This window comes from Atta colombica, unplaced genomic scaffold (assembly GCF_001594045.1).
Source record: "Atta colombica isolate Treedump-2 unplaced genomic scaffold, Acol1.0 scaffold78, whole genome shotgun sequence".
Classification (NCBI taxonomy): Eukaryota; Metazoa; Arthropoda; class Insecta; order Hymenoptera; family Formicidae; genus Atta; species Atta colombica.
In genome coordinates this window covers 35,948-50,635 of record NW_017259570.1, presented here as the reverse complement: position 1 = coordinate 50,635, position 14,688 = coordinate 35,948, and the positions used below count along the sequence as shown (strand labels likewise).

General features: G+C 37.7%; 1 protein-coding gene across 1 annotated transcript in view; it reads right to left on the bottom strand.

Annotated features, from left to right (window-relative positions):
* LOC108692573 (nephrin-like) overlaps nucleotides 1-13,580 on the bottom strand; it is a 95,857-nt gene extending 82,277 nt beyond the window's left edge. The window contains exons 1-2 of the mRNA XM_018200887.1: nucleotides 13,570-13,580; nucleotides 13,247-13,458 (exon numbers count right to left, since the gene is read on the bottom strand). Of these exons, the coding sequence (XP_018056376.1) occupies nucleotides 13,247-13,458; nucleotides 13,570-13,580 (223 nt within the window). The remainder of the gene's footprint in view (nucleotides 1-13,246; nucleotides 13,459-13,569) is intronic.
* Between the last annotated feature and the right edge of the window lie 1,108 nt (nucleotides 13,581-14,688).

The window sequence follows — 14,688 nt, the reverse complement described above, 5'->3', positions numbered from 1 at the left end:
TATATATATATATATTACATATACCCCTTGGCCGTTTGATACTTCTCTCTTCCCGATTCCGCTTTCTAAACGGCTTTTCATGATTTTTCCTTCATATTTTACGAACCACGCGAAATTATTTTTGAAATAACTTTCATAAACTCAATTTCATAAGGAAAATTAATTGATACAGGCGATGCGATTCCGCTCGAAATTTTTCAATTTAATCTTCCACTCTCACCGTCTGTATTCCCGTTGCATTCGATGCGCACACGTGCTCTCGCAACTTTTCAAAAGAGAGTTAAAATCCAGATGAAGCGTTAACAAAGCAGTGATAACTCGAAACTAGCTTATACTTACATAGCATTATGAAATCTTTCTCGCCGCGAAACTGCTGGCTATGTCATCGCATGCAAGTTGCGACGTCGCTGACGTTACCTGGGAAAAATGTTATCCGACACCATACGTCTTCGGGATAATGTAAAGAGAGGCCGAGGGTCGGTAAGAATAATGCGGGCGTTTTCAGAAGTCGTCGACGGGCGAAATGGATTCTTACGAGTTATCCATGGGATATGGGTTAAGGGTTGAGGAAAAGGGACGAGAGAACAGGACCCATATTCGAACTCAGGAGGGGTGCGAAACGATGACGGATGAAAAAGTGCTTGCGATTCGTATAAAGTGATTTTAAGTGAGAGTCAGCTCGCGTTGAAAGTTCGCCCCGCTGAGATATGATGGCAAATATTAAAATCTGCTGGCCGATCGTCAGAATATTCGTGGCTGTTCGGCGCGAATCTATAAGGGCGAGAGATTCTTATTTCACAGAGAGGGACACGATAAAATTGCAAATGCTTGATATATGTACTATGAGAGAAAAATTTTGGTATTTGTGATTACAATTGCATAATAAAATAATGATGGAGTTAGGAGCTCCACTTTGATTATATTTGTATGACTAAAATAACTATAAATATACTCTAAAATTTTTAGAATGAATCTTGTTCTGAAGAATAAAATCTCTCATTCTTAAAGACTGAAAATTGAGGCACTTTTTTTCAAGAGTTCAATCTTTATTCTTAAGAGTGAGATTTCACTCCAAAGAATTTAGAGAATATAAAAAAAACTAGATACAGTTAAGTATTATGGTAATTGCAATAATTTGTTTAGTGTATAAAGAGGGAAATAATCAATCTTTATCATTAACGCTTGAAAGATCAAAACGAACATAAAAATGAATATAAAAATATATGCTTTTTGATTGATGAAGGAAAAAACATTTATCAATCGAAATGAACATTTTCATTCTATCGTGCTGCTCCAGGCATATTTACAGACTCACGCGTTATGTAACACGCAATCGATGACTTATGCAAAGCCGATCCCTGCACCATCGGCGATCTCCCTGAATTTATCGCGGTAACGTACGATTATATAAGCGGCAGGCTGGGGCATCGATCCGGCGTGAACTCCGGTCACATCGTAAAGTCAATAGTTTCAATAATACCTCGCTATTTTGTACGTTCCGTTTATTGCGGCGATAGTAACTCGTCAGAAAAAAAAAAGGTAGAAACTCTATACAGACGACCAACGATCGTCACATGCAATAAAGGTCTCACTCGACGACGATGCCGTCATCGTGATGTGTTCCCAGCGGTGGGTCGAATGTCGCATAGATGTTTCGAGGGAAGAAGAGGATGGAAAGATATGCGCCCGCTGAAATATTCGTCTCTCGGCGGTAGAGATACGGCGAGGAAAATTTTGTGTACTTATCGAGTTATGTACTCGCTTCACGTTCGTCGGATGTATCGAGCCAATTTGGACGTCTGCAGTCAGATCAACTGCAGCTGCAGGCGAGAAGCACGAGAAAGGGGAAAAAGGTATGAGAGACTGGGTGCAGATAGCGAGAATCTGGAAGGCCAAGCCAGAAGGTAAAGGAACCGATTTCTACGCCAATATTTGCGAAACATTACGCCACAGTAAAGTGACACATACTCGCAGAATGAACACTCGTTCTCAAGAGTGAGTGAGTGAGTGAGTGAGTGAGTGAGTGAGTGAGTGAGTGAGTGAGTGAGTGAGTGAGTGAGTGAGTGTGTGTGTGTGTGTGTGTGTGTGTGTGTGAGAGAGAGAGAGAGAGAGAGAGAGAGAGAGAGAGAGAGAGAGAGAGAGAGGAAGCGTTCTTAGGGACATCTTATGCCGAATTCCGTCGGCTCGCGAATCACGACAACGAATAGGGTTCGTTTGCTGTCTGATTTGCATCTGAATCGAGTCGACGCCCACAATTAAATCGATCGACTGTGATGGGACCGCTAGAATAGGATTGATCTCTTGAAGAAACATCGTTGGGAAAAATGCATGAAAATTTTACCGCTTTGAAGTGTCTCGAGTCTCACCCGAAAACTTTAACCTTCAGCAGATACTATTTTCATGAGCTTTTGACGTCATGGGATTCATTTTAAAGAGAAGAAAATCTTCCGAGTTAAAAGATATAAAATTTTGATCTATTATCTTAAATATAGATATGTATACATACATGAACATACTTTTTAATTATTATTATATATGTTTTATTGTACATTTATATATTATTATATTTTTTATATTTGATTATAAATGTAAATAATTTTAATGTAATTAATGTTTCAGTATTTACAAAAACAATCAGCAAAAACCAAATGATTTTAACCACAAAAGATCTTATTAATAAATCAACATTGTACATAATGAGTGCAATGCGTAAATATTTCAAATTTTATATTCACAGCGGTTATATTATTTTCCAACAAAATGCATAAAATAACATACAATTCAAGCGACTCTCCTTCCTCGCCTGTACGCTTTGTCGTTATTTAATAATTAAGCGGATTAAACGGTTGTCCTCTTATTTATTTAATAAACTTCATAAACACGCGTGTGCCAACGTGCGGAACACTCGGTTCGGATTATAAACTGAGCACCCAACCGTGAGAACGAGAAATTCTCTTTGAGCGACCTCGCCCGTTTCTCCAGCACTTCGAGAGGGTGACCCCGATAGTTCGAATCAGCCGCAAACGATGACGTAATTTGGGCGGGGGCGATATTAGTCGAGGTGTTCGGATACCTCCGGCAACTAACGCGATTACCAAGCCGTTTTTGGTTACCCTCGTGAGATCATAGTACCAGGGGGAGGAAAGGTGGGGAGTACAAGGAATGTCCGCACCACACTACCACCCTCAAGTTCTCACCCCCACGTCGTACAGCCGCACGTCCGCACGCCCCGTTTGTTCCGGCCGCGCGTTATACGCGCCGAGGGCTCGAGGGCTTGGAGAGATGTGCGGGCGAAACTTCTTCAGCAAGTACTGCGCATAGCACCGGCATCTACTTGGAATAATTCGCGTAGTTAGCGCGCGGCAGTTTATCACGCCGCGGGTGACAACGTTCGCTCGTCGTACATAGATACGCTCGCACTTACGGGTTTCAAGCCGACAAGAGAGGCGGTGAGAGGGAGACAAAGAGAGAGATAGAGAGAAACAGAGAGTATGTTGTGTCGTCGCTATACACACATAGTTTAGTAAACCAAGACCGCGGTGGATACTCGGTAAATGTCGGATGAGAGACGAGATGTCTCTAAAATAGTTGACGGCTCTCCAAAATAGTCAGTTTTACTACTGGCTACTCGCTACATTACAGTAACGCGACTTTAATCCTACTGCTATCGTGTCCAACTGCAGCAGATTTCGCCGTTTTCGTCTTTTGAATGCCGTGCGAATCTCGATTTAATTATTTAATTTTACGATAGCACTTAAAATGGTAAATGCAGAATATTTATATATATGAGAAAAAAATGCGGCTGTCGAAACGAAACGCCATGAGATATTTATTTAGTCATTATGATATATTTCAAGAAAAAGAGATTGATCTACTATTTTTTTCTATATATATAATAATTCGATATGAAAATTTATCTCACATTTCATATATACTGATTTTAATAAATTTTGAAATATAAATAAATTGTTAATTTTTGAATAAAAAAAAAGATCAATACACTGCATATAATGTATAGGAGATTCATTTGAGAGTTCAAATAATATAATATGTAAATAATAAATAAATGTATGGTAAGGTTAAATAACGAGATCAATCGTTCCGCACGCAATTATGATGAAAGGAATCGGATATCGGGTGGTTATTGGCAAAAATATCAAGACTATATATGTTATACCCAATATCTCTTTTTTATTTGACGGATTATTTTTTCGTAATTTTATTCGATCGGTATCACTAATTTACCTAATTTATATTGAGTGAATAATTTTATGATTAATGGAATCTATTGCATCATCACACATTCACGCAAGATCGAGAGAAACTAATTGCAATAAACCTGATTGTCATATTTAAATTAATCCATTCCGTCTGCGCTTCTCTCTCATTTAAGAAACAATGTTTTCCCATCGTGGTAAATACTCGGCGTTGCGGCTGCAAGATGCTTTAATAAAAGATCATCAATCACTTTCCATTACGTGCTGGCGCGCGTAAACGCGGGCTATGTTTTGTTGCAACATGTGAAAGTCGCGTTTTAATGAAAGATCGTCGGTCTTCTAGATTTCATTCTGGCGCCCGGTTCATTTTGCCGTATTAAATTCTCGACGTGCAGTCGACAAAATGGCGACGTAGCGTAACGTTACTTCTCTAGATCGTCTATTTTAATGAAAAATAACTCCGCAATACACATCGAAAGGATCGTTATAAATATTCCTTTCGCGAATGCGGATTCCTTTCTCGACGGATTGGAATTCCTAAGGAACATCATGTCATCTCATCCCAAGTCAGAATTGCCTTTCCACTTTTCAGATCGATATATCCGCATCGTCGGTCTCTTCAAGACCACTACGAATTGTTATATCCGTCGTTTACACAACACATTTCACATGTGACGATCGTCGATCTCGTCTGTGAACGGAAGGGAATAGTCTTTTCCAATTCTATCGAGGAAGGCTGGATGGCGCGAACCGTCCGGAGAAGCCGACGTCCGCAAAGGCTTCCGAAAATCGTGGTACGCGCGAGCCGGCAACTTGGATTTATGTCTCCCATAAATTCATGCGACTTCGCGGACCGTTTTTCCGATCTCGAATCCCGTTTGCCAATCTCCCTTTCTCTCTCTTTCTCTCACTCTCTCTTCTTCCAGCTTCTCTAACCTCTTTTTATCCCGTGGCTCCGGCACTCTTTTCTCACCGGCGCATTCCGGCATTCCGTGGGTTCTTCCCCACCCACGAGAATGAATCCCTCCTAGCTGCGGTCAGTTTGCTACTTATTATCAAGTGAAATATCGCGGTCGATTTGTTATCGCAGAGGGTGGTACTTTGCGAAAGATTGTGAGGCTTACGATTCATGCGCTTGTTGCAGCGACAAGAACAGAAATCTCGATGTTGCCGGCGTACTGTGGTATTTTATGCTCTCGTAAAAATAACATGTCGGTTAATGTTTCGAGTGCTTCATACATCATTCGTATGTGTCACAAACAATTTTGTAAAATAGTGAGTCTGATGTATAACTAGGATTTAAAGAAATGACGGTACAAAATAGCATAAACTTTAAGAATCGTTGAGGAATTATTATAAATATTAACAAATTGACTGTCTTTGACTGATACACAAATTTCCAGTCTTGTACCTAATCCATCTTTATTGATCAGTAATCTTTATTGATAATCTTATATTTTAATATATACTAATATATATTTAATATATAATATTGCCTTTTAATACATTCTATATATATTAAATATATTTTAATATATTTAATTTCATTCAATAATTCTACATTTTTCCTATCCTAATTGTTTTAATTGTACGAAAAAAGATATCTGCCTATGGATTAGATAGATTCGTTAAATCCCGTTGTCAATCAACGTGGCAAAAGCCCATCATTCTATATATGCGTAATTGTGTATTTATCATGAAATAAGTTGTAATAGATTCAATTATTCCCTAGATTTCTAGTGTATTTTCTAGAAGAAACGGAATAATTCTGATTGAAATCCATTCCGACATATTCCATGATCCTTATTTCCGAAATAATTCGAAGAATAATTGTGAATTCCGCGAATATATAATAATAAAAACAGCAAATATATAATAATAAAGAAATTATTAATCTGAACAGATATTCTGTCATTGTTCGATATCTTCCTTCTCCGCTTTTCATAATCCTTCATCACATTTACATACGATATTCATTTGCGAAAGCTAAATTAATTATGAAGCACATTAATCATACCAAAATACAACAATCACACGGTGTCTTACATGAAACTCCTAACGCTAATCGCGAAATACTTGCTTCGTAATGGAATAATTTCAATGCAAGTTATCCGCTAATTAAATTTTATGGTCTGATAACCGCAATAATTCTAATAATCGTATAAATAACTGATCGTACGACGTCAAACGATACGATCGTCAGCGTGGCTTGAATGTAACGGTAATGACTTAATGAGACAATACAATGATTACCCAACAAGTTGCGCTCGTGCAAATATTTATTTACACCTGTACAGACACACTATATGCCACAAGGAATGAGCTCTGTGAAATAATCAGCTATAAAATAACCGTTTGCCTACATTGTTTTTCATGCTGTTCTTATTTCGCAATTATGTGGAACAAGGTGATCGAATTAACTGAAACTGCAACTCCGTCGAAGAAAGTAAGTCTAATTAACAGAATAGCAACCATAATATGTATTAGCTCGCTAGATGAGAAAGTCCGAATAGAGAGTGGAACGATAGACTTGCGATTTAATTTGCACAAATACGTAGGAACGAAACTGGCAGGAAGAGAATGGTTAATTAGCCCTTCCACAAAGGAGCTCGATTATGTGGTACTATACGACCGCGAATAGCACAGGCTACTTTTTCTGCTCTTACTCTTCCTTTGCACCTCTCACACGCAGCTCACTTATACCCTATTAGTCGACGCATAGAATATACCCTATGCCCGCTGGAAAAAGGGTTGCCGACCTCGATACAAGCTCCCTCATTGTTCCTCGCGCGCGCGCGCGTGTGTGTGTGTGTGTGTGTGTGTGTGTATGTGTGTGAAAATGTGTAAGCGCATGCAGCCATGTACGCTAGCTTAAAAGGGTGGAACAAATTTCTGCTCGGCGCTTTGCAAAGGCAGCCTCTTTGGTTGAAGAGGCAAAGATGAATTTTTCGCCGATCTGCGTGCGTCACGTGCGCATCAAAGGGTTTCATGTTATTTGTACCTTCGAGAACGGCGCCTGGCGTTTGTCCTTCGAATCGGATTATTAACTTCGCAAACCTGCCCACTTTTGCAATCATGCACGCGAAATATCGCGGAACGATCGTTCAATTTTTGATTTTCTTCGTCCAGAGAGACGACACGCCGCGTCCTGTGAATCTTTTTTTCTGCAGTAGCTTATTACAGTTTCACGAGTTTTTGAGTAATTTCAAAAGCACATTGTTCATGACATCGTCATACTTTTTTTATGATACGAATTGCAATTCAGGATACATGACTCCGAAGGATTTTGTGTACAATTTTTTATCGCACAGTAATTTTTCATATTTCCATTTTGTAGTAAACAATTAAATATAAAAGGCAACATGGAAAGATTCAATTATATCCTATCGGTGTCTTTATTTGAATAAGTGAAATTGACGTCGCTGTGCGATCGATGGAGTGTTATCAAAGTATATATTAACGACGCGGCAGAAGGAACATTTTGTACAGTCGAGGAATTAAATCCTCGAGGAAAAACACAAATCCGAACTCCTTCTGCGACCGACTTCGTCCGATAATCCGCTTTCGCTCGTCTCGAATTATTTCGAAGAGACGCGCCGCGTAGCTGCCTCCCCACAGCTCGACAAAAGACGCTTTATATTATTTTGAGCTTAATTTCGACTTGCATTATCCGAGTTCTCGAGTATCTTCCGATATTATTTCAACTGTGCAGGGAGAGGTTCGATCTAGCGGCGCGTCTCTTTTCCTCGCGAGGAAACTTAGACGAAGATTTTCTTGTAAGGGAAGGCCAAAGCGAAGAATCGTTAGAAAACGAAGTTACGAGAAAGAGAAAGAAAGGGAAGGGAAAAGAAGGAGTAGAAAGGGATGAACAAGAGGAAAAAGGTTAGGTTAATTAAGGGAAGATTTAACGATGGGGTTTGTCCATCCACGTCCATTCGCGTTCTTCCTTCTTCGCACTCCATTCACCGTGGGAGTTTGGCTCGAGCTAACGCGGAAAGTTCGCGTGGATTTCTGAAATTCTAATTCGCTCCTCTAATCTGCGCTATCCTTCTTTTCATCGACGTCTGCCTGCGAGACACGTCTAACTTCAGGAAGCGCTCCGCTCGTCTCTATCTTCTCACAGAGAGGCGAAAGAGAGGCGGATAATTACGTACATAAGAATGATCAGCGATTCAAAGAGAGGTGATAATTGGAAAAGGGAGGAAAGAAACTCGCGACGGGAGAAACGTTCGGATGTTCTCCTCCGAGATTTACATTTGAGGAACGTTGCGCAACTTCTCGTTAGCGTTTCGGGGATGAAACTGCGTTTCCGTGTCTCGCGAAACTGGTAAGGTAACGACACGCATTTCAGGGGAAGAAGGAGGTAGAGGTTGCTCATGAAACTCACGTAAGTATAACGAACACTAACTATTGCGGCGCGTAATACACTTACATGATTACGACGGATAATAATATTGCGCCTAGTATATACCGCAACACAGCGCGCGCTGTAACACGATAGCGTAACAATACCGCGAGAATACTGACGCATTAGCCTAATCTATAAGACGGTGCATCTCACGCGCTAGTGTCTGGAGCTTGTGTGCGTTAATATATCACAGTCGTGTCCGCAAGAACATACGCGTGTAGTCCATCACGTGTACACGTACCTTATGTAATCTGCAACATAACATCCTTTACATAAGGAGAAGCCCTGTGGCGATTACAACGTACCTCGTGTAGTTCCAGTAAATTTGATATTCGTTTCTTTGACGATTTAAAAATGTGATATTTTACACAATTATATTTATACGCAATATTTTATACATAATAAAAATTATTAAAATTAAAAAATTGTTATTTTTCACAACTCACTGTTTATATAATAAAGTATATAAAATCAAAATATTTATGTAAATTTTTATAAATTAATCCATAAAAATAATTTGACAGTTTAAATATTATGAATCAAAACAAACTCGATCAACTTGTAGTTCATTACAATTCAATTGTTGCAATAAAAATTATAAATGATATGTAAATTTAAATTTCGTACTCGAATTAAATGCTTCGTATTAAAAATAGAGCCTTGTGTTGAAATATTGAAAGATATATCTTGCGTATATTTAATTTATTATAAGTATTTATAACGCATCAGTATGAAAGTTAATATTTTACAGAGTTATATTTACGCGCAATATTCCAATATAATACAAATTATTTAAATTTTAAAATTATTTTGCATCATTTAGCTGTTAAATAATGAGTAATATAACAACTTTAAAATTTAAATAATTTTGTTATATATATGTAACATACCATGTGTAAATATAAACAAATTCGATTAACTTATAATACATTACAATTCGAATACAAGATTGCAAGAGAATAGCTGTGTAAATGATATCACTGTTAAATTTCATATACGTATTTCCGAAAGTACATCAAAAAAGAGCAACAAGAATCTTAAAGTGTTTCTCATGTCTGGAGAAGATTAAAGAGACTGATGGAGTACTCTGGAAAATAACAAAAGTTACACGGCATCTCGGGATTCGCTCAACGTCGGCGGCCGCATTCATGCAAACTTAAACGTCGAAGAGGTCAGATACGTATTCTTTCGTCTCTCAGCACCGCAATATGCGAACAAGGGAAAGAGATAAAGCGGAAGAGACGCTCGGACATTGCATCGCTGGCATAGGACGTTGCTGGTTATCGCGGAAAAGCCCAGGAAAATCGGAAAAAAAGAAAAAAATAGACAGAGAGAGAGAGAGAGAGAGAGAGAGAGAGAGAGAGAGAGAGAGAGAGAGAGAGGAGGGGAAAGGCAAAGCGTTAAAGAGAGAGGAAGAGAAAGAGAGAGAGAAAGAGAGAGAGAGAGAGAGAGAGAGAGAGAGAGAGAGAAAGAGAGCGAGAAAGAGAGAGATGCAATCCAGAAACTCTCGGGAACCAATCTTCTCTGATGAAAATACCTTGTCCTCTGTGAGGTTTGATACCGCACCCGCGGGGGCCAATTTCGTTTGTTACTTTTTGGAATACCGCGAGTACGTTTGAATTGGACGGAGTTCTTCGGTCCTTGCGAGGCAGATTCCAGGCGAACGTTTTGAGAGTACGTGCGGGCGAGTGTAGTCGGCAAAGCAGGGATAAGGAAGTGGAAAATGCATTGTCCCCTCAGCACGTGTCACTTTTGCGATCAGTTCTCTTGGCGAAAAATATTGGTGCAGCTTAATTAGAGCTCAAAACTACGTGCGAGGACAATTTTACAAAGGAAAAACGCCCGAAATGTTAAATTTCCACGAGAGAGATATAAAGCGTGCATAAAAGCTTATCATACTTTTTAATTGACACGATGTCATTTGTATGGAATGTTGATATAATTGTTTCTGAGAGACAATTACAAATAATTGTATAAACATATATGGAGTATTGAAATTTTGAAAGTTGTAATAAATTGTAAGTTTTTTGTAACGATAGAAAAATTCTCGCGATAGAAAAATGGATCTCAATCTCGTGAAAGAATATGTCAATAAAACCATCATCCGTTTACTCTAAGATAACCTGTATTTGCGGTCTTATATGGATATTCGACGTGGGGTGTTCCAAGTCGAACATTTCAAAAACACTACGAGCGCCTGGCTATTACTAGAAAGGGTTAGATCGCCTGAGGGATCAGCAGGGGAATTTCATGTTGGTCGTCGGGTCTTCTGGGAATCTGCACTGCGACACTTACATTCTCACTATCCTTATCCCTTTCCATGTCGCTTCAAATCTCTCTCTCTCTCTCTCTCTCTCTCTCTCTGCTCTTTTTCTTTCTCTTGTACCCTCTCACTCTGTCACTATTCCGCTTCAGTCGATAGCAGCGGCGAAGAGAGGCGCCAAAGATGGATTCAGGTATCGGAAGGATCGGGAGTAGGATTTCTCAGGTTATATTCTTGCCGCGAGCTATACGGAATATCCCGAGATTCGAATGTACTTTGCTATAAGCGACTGTTCCGAGTGGGGTTTCCATGAAAGTTACATCTTTGTATGATGTGAACTTTATGATCAACCCGACCAACGTTGTACGCACCGCGTACATCCGGGTAAAGAAAACGCACTGTGGTACCCGGATATTACTCCAAGTTGCAAGAGAAAGGAAGCGGAAGTAGAATCAACTATGCTTATACGTAATGTAATGGAGAACAGGAATTTTTGCGGATGTCGTTCATGCGATTAGGACTTGTTAGCTCATCGTGCTCGTTGCGGAATACATACAGAATTTCACATATATTTGAGAGAAGCCTTGAGAACGTCTTTAGGACGTAGAACGTCTTATTTCCTTAAACTCGTATCAGCTTACAATTGACGATTGCTCAGTTCTATTTCAGCTAATCACGATGAACTTGCTGCATCGTGATTGACTAAAATAGGACTTGACAATCATTAATCATCAATCCAAAATCTAATATAGGCAAGAAGTTTGTTGTATGGGATGTCATACTGATAATAGGTTTTTTATTTCTGCTAGACTGCATTAAAAATTCTCTTTCTCGCTTTCGCCAAATATTAAACGTATCCTATTTTAAGTTCCAAAAGTGTACACTAGTTTAGCTACAAAAAACTCATCTAATATTCTTATAATGTAAAAATCTGAATTTGTCGCGTCCAAGTTCTGTTCGAAACAATGCGCTCGAGAATGGATCGGGAAAGCTTGGATCATACGATTCACATGGCAGAAAAACCGCAGGCGCATAAAAGAAAATCGCAACCACGATCATGCATTTTTCAGCGGTCGCTTCAGTATTTGCTTGATCGGACGTTTGTACGTCTCTTCGACGTCGAGGCGTACCTTTCGCCGAGTTCTGCGAAAGGCAGCACGCGATGATAAAATGGTCGTACGCGAGGGAGTGTGTGCTCGAATAAGTAGCGCGAATAGAAAGTAACGCATATTCCGGTTCAGTCGCAAGTTCGCGACTGAAGTGAGAGATCGATCGGGGCCGTGCCCTCGCGAAATAGCGACCTATAGTATACCTATACCCTTCATGTTCGATCTGATCGCCACGAATCGTTTCTTCGCGGCGGCGCGGCGTGACGTGCGTGCCGAGCTTGATCGATTTCCCAAGCGAAATGTAACCACTATTTCTCTCCTTCCTCGGCTCTCATTTTCCATCCAACGTCCAGGAGAACGTAATATGCGCTTAAGACTTCTCTTTAAAGCCGTAGTAAATTAGTTCGCTGCGTGATCTTCCTTTGATTGAATGGAAAAGGAGAGCGACAGTCTACTTTTATGTAAATGTTGCTATTATTATTGCCATATTATTTATTATAATTGATATAAGGTGATATTTAATCTTCGTAATGTTGATTTTATTTTATTCCTGTTAACTTATGCAAAAGTTTAAAACAAATATATATATGTTTAAAAAAAACATTCAATTAAATGAATCTAGTTTTATATTGCATGCATATATTTAAACTCGAAAGTTTGATGAAACCACAGAATTTAAAAATATTGGAAGCCATATAGAACTTTAAATAATTTAAAGATAAAAATTGAAACTAAACTTATATGAAATCAATTGGTTAAAGTAGAATTCATAAAAAATTTAACTCTTACTCTTTGTCTAATTGTTTTAAATTTAATAACTATTTATATTTTTATATTCTCTAAATCTAAATCAGTAAACAGTCATTAATTACTCAGTGGCATACGTGGCACTGATAAATCAGTGAAGTTCAATTAAAAAAGAAAGAATGTTTGAGCATTATATAACTAAAATATTGATATTTGCAGGTTAATTTTAATTTTCCAATATTGAATTTAAGCACTAAATAAGGTCAGTTATATCACATAATAAAGATTAGCTAAGTTAGGAATATCACATTTAATTCACTTTTTATGATTATCAGTGGCATACTTGGCACTGATATCAGTGATTATTCAGATTTAGAGAGAACACATTTACGGAATACATATAAAAAGATAATACACATAAAATAATGTCTATAATAATACATATAAAAAATTATAGATTCAGAATATATATTGCATTAAATTCTTACAGACTAGTACTCACCGATCACGGTCAAATTATATCGGAAGCTGCGGGTCTGGCCCTTCCGGAAATCCACTCTACATCTGTACGTCGCCGCATCGTGCCGCTTTATATCATCGATCACCAGAACCGCCGGACTTGGAAAAGACGTTCGGAAAAAAGCGCGTGGACCAAAAACGCCGGAATCCGATGAGTGGTGTGCCTTCGTTACTGGCTTCTCTCGCGCATCGATTCTGTAATGAAAAAAAAAATCCATTTTAGAAACTCTTAAACTTATAATCCAAGAATATAAAATATTCCATAATTATAGAGTAGATGATAGGCATTATCCTATTATCTCTTACTGATTAACCATTATCGAGAAATAATTTTATTAACCGTTATTAAATTTGAAGAATAACGATTAATAAACTAAACTTTCTTATTATTATCATCAAGCCATATTTTTATAAGAGCAATAATGCTTAAAATTCTAATACTATTATAAGACTATTTGAAAAAATTTCCAATCGGAATCGTTCTATTATTCTTTATATTTCCATTTAAAAAAAAAATGAGAATTCGAATCGAACCTTTTCAAATAATTTTGTAATATCTTTCCATCTCGAATATTGTGGTAAGTTCACAATTTAATAAACTGATTAGCTATGTTACAATAGTTACTAATAGCTACTAATAGCGAATAAATACTAATACCTTATAATCTAATAGCTGTGTTCAGAAATCGATTAGTAAACATTTAGTAATTATAATTGTTTGTTTTGGAAATCTACTTTTAGATTTTTGGTATATTTAAATTAATATATTAAAAGCAATAATCATTAAGGCTATTAATCAAGTTACTCTTTTCTAACATGTTAGTAACCGCTTAATCAAATAATTATTTAAATAATTGGTTATTTTTAAGCAACAATTATTGCTATAACCATTTAGTAAAAATAATTACATATAATATAATAAATGATATCTTTCTCTCTCTTATATTGATAATAAGATTACTTTGTTATTTAATTTAATCAATTTACAACTTAAATGTATGTTATCTTAAATATATGTTATCTTTTTTTATGCTATCGATCTCGTACAATTTTCAAATTTTTTTTAATTATTTTGTATTTTGCGTTCTATTCTTTAAGTTCAATACGGCGCCATTGTATAGTCGGGTTTCTTTTTCTTCCGCACAATTGTAAGACAATTACCAGAAGTTTCAAGAATTCATGGCACGACCGGTGGTATTCCGATATGTACATAGAAAACGATCGTACAATTTCCGGCCAATGAAATTCCAACCTTACGCAAAGAGATTCTGCTGAACGACGGTAGACAATGGAGATCGTGGGGGGTTGAAAGGAACGATGGGGAAAAAAAATTTGCATTGCGATTCATTGACCGCCCCAACGAACCATGATAGCATGTATCTGAGTATTATCCGCTTACGAGCCCAATATAATTATTTCAAATCG